This window comes from Phacochoerus africanus, chromosome 11, assembly GCF_016906955.1.
Source record: "Phacochoerus africanus isolate WHEZ1 chromosome 11, ROS_Pafr_v1, whole genome shotgun sequence".
In the NCBI taxonomy this organism is placed as follows: domain Eukaryota; kingdom Metazoa; phylum Chordata; class Mammalia; order Artiodactyla; family Suidae; genus Phacochoerus; species Phacochoerus africanus.
In genome coordinates, this window is record NC_062554.1 from 5,667,789 (window position 1) to 5,680,181 (window position 12,393).

The following is a 12,393-nucleotide window of genomic DNA, read 5'->3' on the forward strand; positions in this document are numbered from 1 at the left end:
GCCGGCCGGCCCGCCCCCCCCACTTCCTCCGGCCTCCCGCTCTCACTTCCTTCTCGAGCCCCGAGCCGCTGCCGCCGCCCCCAGCTCCCCCGCAGCGGGGAGGGCACCAGGTGAGGCCCGGCGCGGGCCGGCGGGCTGGGGGGTCCGGGGAAGGGGAGCCCGGCCGGCCCGGGAGCGGGCGCGGGCGCGGGCCCGGCAAGTTTGGCTGCAGGAGGCCCCAGCGGGAGGTGCTCCGCTCGCTCCAAGTTGGGCGGGCGCGGCCGGCCGGGCGGGGCGGGGACGGGCCCCTGCGAGCCGGCGGCGGCTCGGGCCGGGCGGGTTCCGGACGGACCGCGGCGCTCCCGGCTCCCGGGAGCCGCGAGGGACTCCCGAGGTCGGAGGGGCTCTTGCTCCGAGGGAAAAGTCTCCGAGTGGAAGAGCTCAGCGGGGGGACTCGGAGGTGGGGGCTGTTCCGAAGCGTGTGCGGGGAGGGGGCTCTGAGCGGGAGAAGGCGCTGCCTGTGCCCTGGCAGTTGTGACACCTGTGAGGTTGTGAAAGGGGCCGTGTGTGTTGCCTCTGAAGCTCTGGGCTGGGGAGGAAGAGCTCTTTCCCAGGAAGATCGGGCCAGTCCAGACACAGACTCGCCGCCTGCAGCCCAAGGGTCCTCGCGCTCAGGAGGAGGGTGGGGGAGCCCCGCCGACCCCAGCCCTCGCTGTAAGTCTGTTTTCCCGAGGCCCGGCTTCTTCATCCCTGGGACGGAGCAGCAGGTATTTTAGTGAGCAGACCTGGGTTGTGCTCCTTGACCTGTGCCTGGCTTTGCCCTTTGGGGGGTGAACTGAGGACGGCAGGGGCCTGGTCCTGCCTTATGAGTAGAAGTGGTAGGACTCTTATTCAGAGGCACTGAGAGTCCTTGGTGAGATGGCATCACAAGAGCAGTACTGTATTCAGGAGATGGAGAGAATAGGGCTTCTGGGAGGCAGCAGAGAGGCTCCTAATCCCCTAATCTCCCCCCCCCCCCACATTGTTAGTCCCTGAATTCTGCATGTGCTCATTCTGCCTTCCTCCGTTCCTTCCTCAGTCTCTACCCACAGACCTTCCATCACCCTCTCCTGTATCCTCCTTTCCCCAAAATGCAGTCATTCCTGGCCCCTGGCCTCTCGCCTGCCCTGCCTCTCTGGCCATCTCTGTCCTCTCCCTGCCCCTCCACGTCCTTGCCCAGCTTCTGCACAGATCCACTCTCTTGCTCCTTCCATCTCCCCCACTCCCCTGGATCACTTTCTGTCCTCTTTTCTTTCAGCCACTTATCTCCAGCTTTGGGGTCAGGATCTTTGGTGAGTGTGAGGCCTTTTCAGACCTCCCTAGTTCAGAGAGGCAGGTTGCAGGCTCCCTGTGACAGAGATGATGAAAGGGCTGGAAAACCTGTGTGTGTGTGTGTGTGTGTGTGTGTGTGTGTGTGTGTGCCCGTGCAAGTGTCTGCGTGTCTACATCTTTATCTTTTGAAGCCAAAATAACTGCCTTCAGCCTTGAGAAGACCCAGAGCAGGGGAAGCCAGCAGAATGAAGGGAACCTGCAGTGGGTGAGGTTGTGGTTTAGTAGGAGGAAGCAGTTTGTAGCAGTCAGGGTATCAGGGTGGAGAGTGACACAGGAACAGGACTGGTGAGAGAGGCCGTGGGAAATCAAAATCGCCCAGACCCTTGGCTGCTTGATCAAGAGGCCAGGCCTGGAGGCTCGGGGACAGCCTCCAGGTCCCTGACTGCAGGGCTCAGTGGCTCCAGTACCACCTGGTGGAGAGAATGGGCCCAGGCCAGCTAAGTGTGATGGAAGGAAAGGGAGCAGTCAAGGCAGGATTCTGGAGGGAAGACTACAGCTGGTCTACCTTCAGCTTTATGCGTTTTCGTTCCAGTTCCGAGAAAGAAGAGGGCTATGAGCCCCTTCCCCCCTGCTGCCTCTCAGGGCCTGCCTAAGCTCAGTGCCCACGTTCCCTGGAGTGGGTAGCCCTCTGGAGTTCTGCCCACCCCCAGCCTTCAGGCATCCTTGGTACTCCCCGGCTCTCCTAGCCCCTTCTCCCTCTGTTGGGGAATTTCTCCCGAGTCTAATTGCAGTTCAGCCTGGCTTTATAAGCTCTTGTTGTCCCCATTCTAGAGCTCCTTCCTCAAGCCTTTGGGATGCATCCTGAGAAATCCCGCCTCTGTCCACCTCCTCAGGTCTGCTCTGTTTACTTCTCTCCACTGGAGGAAAAAAGAAGTGGAGCGAAGCCAAGTGCAGGTTTTGTGGGGTTCGAAGCAGAGTAGGTTTAAAGTCTGGCACCATCCCCCACTCTGTCGTCTTCCTTCTCACAGTTGTCCCTCGCCCATGAATTGTTGTCCCTTTCGCTGTGCTCCTGTCTCTCCTCCTTTCATTCCGGGAGATGTGGGGAGTTTGGCCCCAGGAGGAAATCCCAGGGGACCAGCATAAAAATCCCAGCTCAGGGAAGCTGAGTAGTCAAGACACGTTCCCAGCATCAGGGCTCGGTAAAAACCACCCAGGAGCCCCGACTCCCCACCTGCCAAACTAGTACTTACCTTAGATAACTGAGGAACTCACACGGCTCTGAGTGAAGACAGGATGGATGAGACCCAGGGGCTCCTCCCCCGTAAGATCTGGGCCTCCTACAGGTTTGCGCTAATTGCTGGAAAAATATGACCAGAATAGGAGGAATTTAAGTGGGGAAATAGGTGGGGGGGGCAGGAGAGATGTGTCTGTCTGCTGCTGTAGGAGGCGGCCGTTGAGGTCTTGGCTAAAGAAATATGGTCAAGGACTTGACATGAACAGAAGCAGCTAATGTGACATGGTCACAGATCCTGGGGGCGAGTCGAGGATCTGGAGAGTTGTTTCTGGCACAACGTTGGGGCAAATGAGGCGACTGGTGCAAGCTTTTGGGGGGTCCTAAGCAGGAAGGTTGGGAAGGTTGTGGCCAAAGGGACACAGTTGGGAAGATACTAGAATGAGAGTAGCTAGGCGAGTGGGAAGAAGACGGAAGCCCAGGTCCAGGCTGAAGACCCCTCCTCCATCCAGTGTAGACCCACCAGAGGTGAGGCTTGAAGGGGTCCGGGAGGAGGGAAACCGAAGACAAAGCCTGGGCCACCTCCCCAGAACAGACCGGTTTTCCTGTCCAGGGTCCAGCTTCCTCTTTTGTCCTCATGCATTGGGGGAAAGGCCTCTGCCCAGTCACTCCTCAGCTGGGACGGGGTGGCCGTCAGTCCAGTAATGTCACTTCTCCATCATGGCTGCCCGCTGTGGGCTAGGCGTCATGGCCCAGAAGCAAAAAGGTTTCAGACACCAGCCTGATCCATTTGGCCCATTTCCTGAAGGGATAAATCAGGGAAGGGTCATCTTGAAAGAGGTCACGGAGATAGGCCCATTCCCAGGGTAGAGGTTAGGAGGCCTGGTTCCTTGTCCGGGATCTGCGCCCAGCCCTCGGTATAACCCGAGGCAGCTCTGTGTCCTGGGCTCAGCTTCAGCATTAAGAAGGTGCCCGTCGGTGCCGCCGGAGATTGCCCAGAACACTGCTGTCTCTGACTCGCCTTCCCCCAGTGGCTCCACGCAGCGGGATCCCTGACCCCGGGCCCAGCGTTGAACCGTCCGAGTATCTGTTGAGGGCCACAAGCTGTGGCCCTTGCCCCAGAGCACAAGGGAAGAGGGCAGAGCGTCGGGAAGTTTCCCGGGGGCGGGGGGGGCGGCAATATGGGGAGGAGGCCATGCCGGCTCCAGCTCTGCCCCACTGGTGGTGGAAAATAGATGCCGGACTTTCCTCCCTGATGTGTTTTTCCCTTGTGGAAACCCCCCGGGGGCCAGGGCGGGGCCGGAGTGCCCGGGCAGCCCTGGGCCTCTGTGGGTATTTTCAGCTGGGGAAGGCAGGATCGGGAGGATGGCACTTCTGTACAGCCTCGTGCAGGATGAGCCACGGCAAAGGAAGTGCCACTTGTCGGGCCTTTCGTGGGGCCCTGGGACTGCTGAGCTGCTGGTAGGCGGGGAGGAGGAAGGCAGGAGGAAGCCAGTGTTCAGCCTTCCTCTGGGCCGCCTGGTGGGGGAGGGCAGCCTCCTTGGCTCCCCCGGCCAGAGCTGCCCCGCCCTGGGGTTCGTGGAGCACCCCACGTGCTGGGCCGCCTAGAGGAGGACGGCCGCGGGCCTGAGTGAGCGGGTCCCCGGGCTCAGCTGTCCCGTCTGCTCCTGCTCTCCGGCCCCTCGTGGGTAGAGTCAGCTTGCTGTGTCTCTTACCCTGCCTGCAGAGGGCGGGATCCTCTCCAGGGGCTGAAGGGCGGAGAAGCCTCCAGCATGGATGAGTTTTTTTAAGGCTGGGAACGGGGTTCTCTTGGGTTCTGTCCCTGCTGATCAGAGAAGGGGAAGAAAGAGAGAGACTCAGCCCTTGGCCTGGTCCCAGCCCCACGCTGACCACATGTCTCCCCCAGCTTCCTCCTCCTCGCCCAGCTGCAGCCCCCTGAGCCTCTTGGTACCAGTGCTCCTCACCCCTCCCTGCAAAACAGGCAGATCCATGGGCAGAGCTTCTTGACCCCTCCTCCTGACCCTGACCCTGGCCTCATCCTTGAGCAGTTCCAGTCTCCAGATACTCCCAGTCCTTAGCCTCATCAGGACCACTTGTCCTCCCAGCTACCTCGTCACCACTGGGCCGCTGGGCCTGCTGTACCTCTCGTACCCTGCCGGCTGAGGACAGGGCAGTCCCGTCTGCGTGTTCTTTACCCTAAACTGCACACCTCGGGGAGAGGAAGTTGGTTGCCCTTGTCCGGTGTCTTCTGGGCCTGGAGGCCCTCCTTGTTCCCAGAATTAAGGTCTGTGAATCAATGGGGGAAGACATGTGTCAGGCTGCAGCTTTTGCTCAGCCCTCTGCTGGGGTTCTGGACATAAGCAGGACAGAGTGCCCTGCTCATGGGACATCCAGTTGGTTCAGCACAATGAACAGTATAACAGCAGTGCTGGGGAAGGGAGGGCAGAAGAAGGGGTGGCTGTGGTGTCCTAGAGGAGCTGGGGACAGAGCTGAGCTGTGAAGAACTAGGGGGCTCTGGGATGGGGTTGAGGTAGGGAAGCAGAATTCCAGGGAGAGCACCTCCCATGTGCCACGGCGTTGAAGGACAAGTTGAGTTCACTCAGCTACTTTGTGACAGCCACTGTGTGCTGTGCTCAGCCTGGGGAGACGGATCAGCCGGGACCTTGCCCTCTAGGACCTCCTGGTCTGGTGACAAGCGATAAGATTCAGATCAGTTGCCACGTGACTAAGATAGACTGCACCTGGGAGAGAGTCAGGGGCCAGACCTAGGATGGGATAAGTCACTTGTCACTTGGGTGATTTACAGAAACTTGCCTGGAGGAGGTGGCAGTGGTGCTGGAGCTGCTGGGTCGGGGGGCAGGGGGGTGAAGGATGGAAATGGGGGAGAAATGCTGGATTCCCTCCAGGACAGCAAATAGCGCCGCTTGATGTGTTTTGGAGAAAAGCACGTGAGGCTGCCTCTGGAAGGGATCAGGGCAATGTGGCCAGAGCTTAGCATCAGAATGGCCAGAGGGATGGACTATAGTAGGAATGAGTTTCAGGGAGGGCTGCAGAGGGGGAGCCCTCATCTCAGGGAAGCAGTTTAGAAGGCTATAGAAAGTTCCCATTGCCTCCACACTCCCCCATCTCTGAGGGCTATTCCTCCCCACCCCTACCCCCACTCCCAGTTGGGACACTTCCCCTGCTATAACGGCCACAGCAGCGAGCTGGCAATCAGGCAATCTGCTGCTTCCTTTCCCTCCCCCATTCTGGGCCTGCCTGGGCCACACCCCAAGACCAGTCCCCACTGGGGACAAGCTGGACTTCGGAAGCACACACAGACGGGGTGAGCCCCGTGGCTTGTGCTCCCTGCAGGAACCAGGTCAAGCTGGTCCTGAGAAGAGAGGGTTTTTTTTTGTTTGTTTGTTTGTTTTTTCCCCATCCCAGGCAAAGCTTTTGGCTGTCACTGCTGTCCAAAAAGATTCAGCATTGCACTGTTGGCTGTGGGGGTGTGGGTCCAGCTATGGCCTTCTGACCTGTCTCCCCAGATCCCAGAAACAGGGACAGAAGCCGGCAAACCAGAAGGCCGTGGGGGCACACGCCTGCTTGCCTGGCCCCATAGTCAGCTTTTTTGTAGGGGGGGGTCCAGAGGCACAAGCTTCTCATGGGGAGGGGGCCACCTGCAAGCTGAGGAACTTATGGATGGCTATGGAGAAGGAGTCACAGAGCCAGAGAAGGACTGAAAGGATGGCCTTGCTGTGGAAGTTCAAAGGAAGGAGAATTCCATAGCCTCGTGGGACTGTGAGACTTCAGCCAGGCCTCGAGTGAGGCAGATTCCAAAAAGGGAGAGGGAACGCAGCAGAGAGAAGAACAAGAGTGAAAGTTCAGAGGCGAGAATCATCCTGATGCTTACAAAGGACCGCGGAGACCCCTCTGGAGCAGGGGTACCTGCTTTGGGCGCGTGCGTTGCCCATCACCACACTTCATTCGTGTGACCGCCTTCTAAGGTTGGGCGTGTTACCCAGCTCCCAGTGGCAGAGCTAGAATTTCAGCCCAGGTCTATCTGACTGCAGAACCCCTGTCAGATTACGATGAACTCTGAATGCCAAGATGAAGGACCAGGCGTGATCTCTTATTAAGCTGGGAAGAGAAAGCCTGATCAAGTCGTTTTATTATGGCTAATACTACACTGATCTGCAAACATTAATTTATTTACTCAACAAATATTCTTTTTTTTTTTTAAAGTGACATAGTGAATAGGTCACAGTTGAACCCCAACCCCAGGCAGCCACACTCCTTGTTTGACCACCTGCACCACTGACTCCCTTCGTCCTATGGGGTACAGGCTGGCCCCACCTTTGAGCAGCCTCCTTAAGTGCGCTGTGGCGGCTTATTTGACCGGGTTCAGGCTGTGGGATTTCAGAGACAAGCGTTGTCCTGGGACAGAGGGTGAGGGTCTGAATTAGAGCCGAATGGGGAGGAGGATTGGGCTGCCGCACCACCCTGACACCCGCGGACCCAGTGCCTCCTGCCTCCTGCCGTGAAAAGCTCGGCTCTCGCCACCTCCTGTGTGTGCACGGCACGTCCCGGTTTGCAAAGCACGTGTATTCTCAGGCTTCAGATCCTCCTCGCTGCCCTTCGCGGTCGGGAGGGTGAGCTTTATCACGCCTGCTGTTGCTTACGGTCACACAGTCAGTTGGCACGAGGTACCTTGGAGGCCGTGTGACACGCTGAGGACTTTGGATCACAAAACCGGGGTTTGCGTCCTGCCTCCCAGGCTGTCTAGCTGTGTGACACTGGGTTACTGTCACTGCTCTGAGTTTGTCTCCTCATCCGGAAATGGGAATTGTACCATCCGGCTGTTGGGAGGATCACATAATGTAACAGCACGTGATCGCTACAGGGTGGTACGTCGTGAGGGCTTCTAATCAAGGGGCAGAGTCAGCAGGTGAACCCAGGAGGCCAGATTCGGGTATCTAGTGCCCTCACCTGATGCGACACTGCTTCTGCCCGGACTCTTTCTGGACACAGCCTCACTCAGGGTCCCTTTCTGGTGTCGGTCCCTGTTCCCTTGGCAGCCCAGAAGCTCCCCTCTCCCTCCCGCTCCTTCGAGGGCTGGTCTACGGACTGCCCGTTGATAACCCCACCCTGGAGAGCTCCTTGGAGCCAGCTGTGCTTCCAGTCTCTTGGGCCTTGTGACTGCCGGCCAGGCTTCCCCGCTCGCCTCCCCGCCTGGGCCAACCCGGTGCTGGGCTTGAGGGGGAAGAGCTCCCAGCCACTCTGTCCTGCCCACTCCCCTGCTGTGTGTGGAACTGAGCGTTTATAGGCCTCAGAGTTCTGCTCTGGAGATGCTGGGGTCCCTGGCGAATCCAGTGGTCAGAAGTAATGGCAGCAACACCTTCCCCCCGAAGACCCCCTCCTTCTCCCCAAGGGAGAGGCCGCACAGCCCTGGGAGGATGGACGCCCCTGACTCGCCCCCACGTTGCCTAGTCTTGTGCATTTGCCGATTCACTCACCTCCCCCAGCCCATACTCCCAGGGGCCTAGGCTACTACCCTCGGCTTCCCGGGCTCTTCAGGGCTCCTTTCAGCCAGTGCGCCCTGCACAGGCTTTTTGCTCTCCATGGCGTGGTTAGGAGCCAAGGCCCTGAGAGGCCAAGTGTCCCCTGCTTGGTTGCAGCGTCAGCAGCAGAGCAGAGCTGGGGCTTAGACTTGTTAGGTTTCTTGACCTCCAGTCTGAAATTCTCTGCTGCCCTAGAGGGTCCTTATCTTCCTGGACCCATACCCGAAGCCCTCTCCTGAGATTGAATACACACACGTGCTCATGCAAATAAGAGGGAAATATTTTTAATGTGAAACAGAGAGGCAGTCTCATAGAAGGAACCCGTTTCCCTCCCAGCTGGCCCGAGGGGAAGCTGGGGCCTGGGAGAGAGCTGGGACCGAGCCCTGGGCCCTAAGCGGGTTCCACGCCACCAGGGTTCCTTTTCCGCTTCCCAGGGGTGGATTCCCCCCTGCCCCCCTACCGCCTCCAAATTTGATTTTTTGAGGCTTTGGAGCCCGTGGTGGAGAGGTCAGGCGGAGGGGTGAGAGGTGGTCAGAGCAGGGTGTGGTCTGGCCGAGTATGAAGTGAAACGGAGGACCTGTGTCCGTGGTGACGGTGCCTGGGGCTTGCGTCCCACCTCCCAGGCTCTCTAGCTGTGTGACACCGGGGTACTCCGAGATCTGGGTGTGTCTGACACAGGGCTGCGCCCTCCCCGGAGCAGGGACCTGGCTGTGAGGGAGCGGCAGGGAAAGGAAGTCACATAGGAGCCAGAAAAAGTCCCCCATGGCTGAGAGGAAGTAGCCAATTAGAGGACCCTTGCCACAGCCGTATAAATAGTCACAGGTTTCCGGAAGTGCTGGTCTGTTCCCGAACTCGGAAGAGGGTGCCTCGCCTCCAGGCCCTGTGAGATGCAGGGGCGACCAGGGTGATGGCTGGGGCTGGACTCCTCTCCACCTGCCCCACTGACAATTACAGCAGCCTGTTCACAGGGCACTTCCCGCGCGCCACGCCTCCCGGCAGACTCTTCCTACGTGTTTTATTCTGACCAACCCCAGCCCCGTAGGCAAGCTTATCCGTGTCCTACGGAGGAGAAGATTTGAGGCTCAGGAAACGTAAACACGTTGCCCGAGATCATACAGGACCGGCTGGGGGAGCTGTGCTTCGAGTCCCAGGCCAGTCTGTTCCAGCCTGTGTGTGTTCTCAGCGCTCGTGCTTTGTGGTACTTCATTCTCTACCCACGCGTCTGCCAGCCCCTCGGATTCTTCAGAGGCAGACGCCGTGGTCTCAGAAAAGGGAATTAAGGGGAAAATCAAGTTTTTGCCCTACTTTTCTGTTCATCCTCCTTGGCCGGCCTTAGAAGGTCGGCCTCACTCCACCTTGAGACAGGATACAGACATCGGGGAGCCACAGCCTCTGCCTCCTTGCATCGTGCCGTACAAGGTTCCAGACCCAGTCCCAGCCCCGGCTCAGTCGCCAGCAGTCTCCGGCCCTGAGTTGCCAGGCTGGCTGTGTGTGGCCAGATGGGGTTTCCTGTGCTTCCAGGAACGAGGGGGCGAATTCTTCCTCCTTTTCCCCGCACGCAGGGTACCCAGGATGAGATACGGCCGCTGTCTAGAGAATTGTGCTTCCTACTCAACAGGTTTCTCCCTGCACCATTTGGGTTGCCCTCAGTTGCCAGGATGTCAGATTTAGAACTGAAACATCAGAGTGTTAGGCGGGGCTGGCCCTGAGTTGAGAGGGGCTCCATCCATGGCTGCATCTCCTAGGGACCCGGGACGGCTGTCCTGTGCTGGAAGCCCTCCCCAGTCCGCTCAGTAGGAGGGCTCCGTGTCTGCCGGAGGATCTGGCCGGCCTCTACGCTTATGCCCCCTCCTTTTTATCTACACTTAGACGAAAAGCAGGAAAAAGAAAAGCAGCGCATGATTACTGACGGCTTGTTATGACCCGGCCTGTCCTAAATGCTCTGCATGTGCTGCCTTATATATATAGACTTACATAATCCCCACAACAACCCACTGGGGGAGCTATTATTTTACTCCCGTTTTACAGATTAGAACAATGAGGCATAAAGAGGTGAAGTAGCTTGTCTGGGGTCATACAGCTAGGAGACAGCAGAACCAGATTTTGCCCCTCGCCGTCTGGCCTCAGAACTCAGGTGCTTCACCTGCTCTATCACACGCCCCAGCCCCAGCCGCCGTACCTCCGAGCATCTCCGCTTGGTCTCAGACTCTCTCCCATCATGTGTCTGTCTCTCTGAGTCTCTCTTGATAGGATTTCGGGATGGTGTCAGGTTAAAAAGAATGGGTTTCCCTTTTTTTTTTTTTTTTGCCTTTTCTAGGGCCGCTCCTGGGGCATATGGAGGTTCCCAGGCTAGGGGTCGAATTGGAGCTGTAGCCGCTGGCCTACGCCAGAGCCACAGCAACGCCAGATCCTTAACCCACTGAGCAAGGCCAGGGATCGAAGCTGCAAGCTCCTGGTTCCTAGTCAGATTCGTTAACCACTGCGACATGACGAGAACGCCTGGTTTCCCTCTGTATGCCATCTTTTCTTGCCCGTGGATGGCGGACTCCCTAACCACGAGTCCCTCTCGTCTGTCCCTAGGCCAGAAGGGGAGGGAGGCACAGCCTCCACTGCAGCAGCCGCACCCGCGATGCAGAGCATCAAGTGCGTGGTGGTGGGCGATGGCGCTGTGGGCAAGACGTGCCTGCTCATCTGCTACACAACCAACGCCTTCCCCAAGGAGTACATCCCCACAGTGTTCGACAATTACAGCGCCCAGAGCGCAGTCGACGGGCGCACCGTGAACCTGAACCTGTGGGACACAGCGGGCCAGGAGGAGTACGACCGCCTCCGCACACTCTCCTACCCTCAGACCAACGTCTTCGTCATCTGTTTCTCCATCGCCAGTCCGCCCTCCTATGAGAATGTGCGGCACAAGTGGCATCCAGAGGTGTGCCACCACTGCCCCGACGTGCCCATCCTCCTGGTGGGCACCAAGAAGGACCTGAGATCCCAGCCTGACACCCTACGGCGCCTCAAGGAGCAGGGCCAGGCGCCCATCACGCCGCAGCAGGGCCAGGCGCTGGCCAAGCAGATCCACGCTGTGCGCTACCTCGAGTGCTCGGCCCTGCAGCAGGACGGCGTCAAGGAAGTGTTTGCTGAGGCCGTCCGGGCCGTGCTCAACCCCACGCCCATCAAGCGTGGGCGGTCCTGCGTCCTCTTGTGACCCTGGCACTCAGCTTGGAGGCTGCCCCTGCCCCCCACCAGTTGTGCCTTTGTGCCTTGGCGCCTTGTCTGCCCCCAGCTGTGCCTTAAGGACTAATCCTGGCACCCCTTGCCAGGGGGCTCCCCAAATGCCTTTCGCTCCTTAAGGAGGCCCACGGGGAGAGGGGCTTTGGGCCCCACCCCACTCCGCCTGGGAGCACCAGGTATTCTTGAGAGCTCCCCCAGGCCGAGGTCGGACCCCTCCCCAAGAAGCCAACCCAGCGCCCCCTCCCTTCTGAGCAGCTGATCCCGCTGTCCACGCAGATGTCGCTGCCAGTTGCGGTGCTTTCTCAGATTGGAGCTCTGGCTGTCCCCGACCTCTCCCCGCTGCTCTTGGAATCGCTCCCCTCAAGATGCTCCCCCTTCCCAGGAAGGAGCCACGGAACCCTGAGAAGATCCACGTGCCCTACCCTACGCCCCTGTGCCCAGGCCTTCCGCGCCCGCCGACTGACTTGGCCCCCACCCCACCCCACCCCCTCCGGGCTCCTGGGGGCCTCTCCTACCCCCATCAGCATCAATAAAACCTCCTGTCTCCAGTGGCCCTGGCTCCTCCCTGTGTGCTAGGCATTGGGGGTTGGGCAGGGGCTGGGCCTGAGCTAGGGCTCCCCAGAGACTGGGAGCCTTTTGTTTCCCGCAAGAGGGTACAGGAGACAATAGGCTTCATTGTGGTCCCGACCCCCCAATTTCCCTAACAGAGCGCTGGGCTCCCTTGGAGGGGCCCGCTGAGCGGAGCAGACTGGGATACAAAGCACGAGGGAAAACCCTGATCCAGGGCTCAGCAAGGGAGAGGTTGAGAGCCAGCAGCCTGCAGGTAGGTGCTCTCCGACATGCATCCCCTTATACGCCGAAGGGGAAAAACCCTTCACTGACGGAGTTGGGTCTGGAACTCAGGCCTTTGCCTCAACCCAAGACCCCCAGGCATCCCAGCTTCCAGGCCTGGAGTCACTACAGGGCTAGCTCCGTCACTCCTGCTCATCAGAATCCAGGCCTGGACCAGCCTTCGGAGACGCCCAGCCTAAGGGGGTCAGGAGGCTGCCACATGGAATCGCACGCTGCATGGACTTCCTCCCTCCATCCCAGGGGCCTGTC

General features: G+C 59.2%; 1 protein-coding gene across 2 annotated transcripts; it reads left to right on the plus strand.

The window, feature by feature from the left end:
- The first annotated feature begins 4 nt into the window (after window positions 1-4).
- RHOG (ras homolog family member G) lies at window positions 5-11,843 on the plus strand. 2 transcript variants are annotated; one of them, XM_047754236.1, is made up of 2 exons: window positions 5-110; window positions 10,642-11,843. In XM_047754236.1, exon 2 carries the CDS (start codon window positions 10,691-10,693, stop codon window positions 11,264-11,266), a length of 576 nt encoding a protein of 191 aa, XP_047610192.1. In that variant the 5' UTR covers window positions 5-110; window positions 10,642-10,690; the 3' UTR covers window positions 11,267-11,843. The 2 variants fall into 2 exon arrangements, with proteins under 2 accessions (XP_047610192.1, XP_047610193.1); XM_047754237.1 differs by lacking the exon at window positions 5-110 and adding an exon at window positions 305-439.
- Window positions 11,844-12,393: the final 550 nt, after the last annotated feature.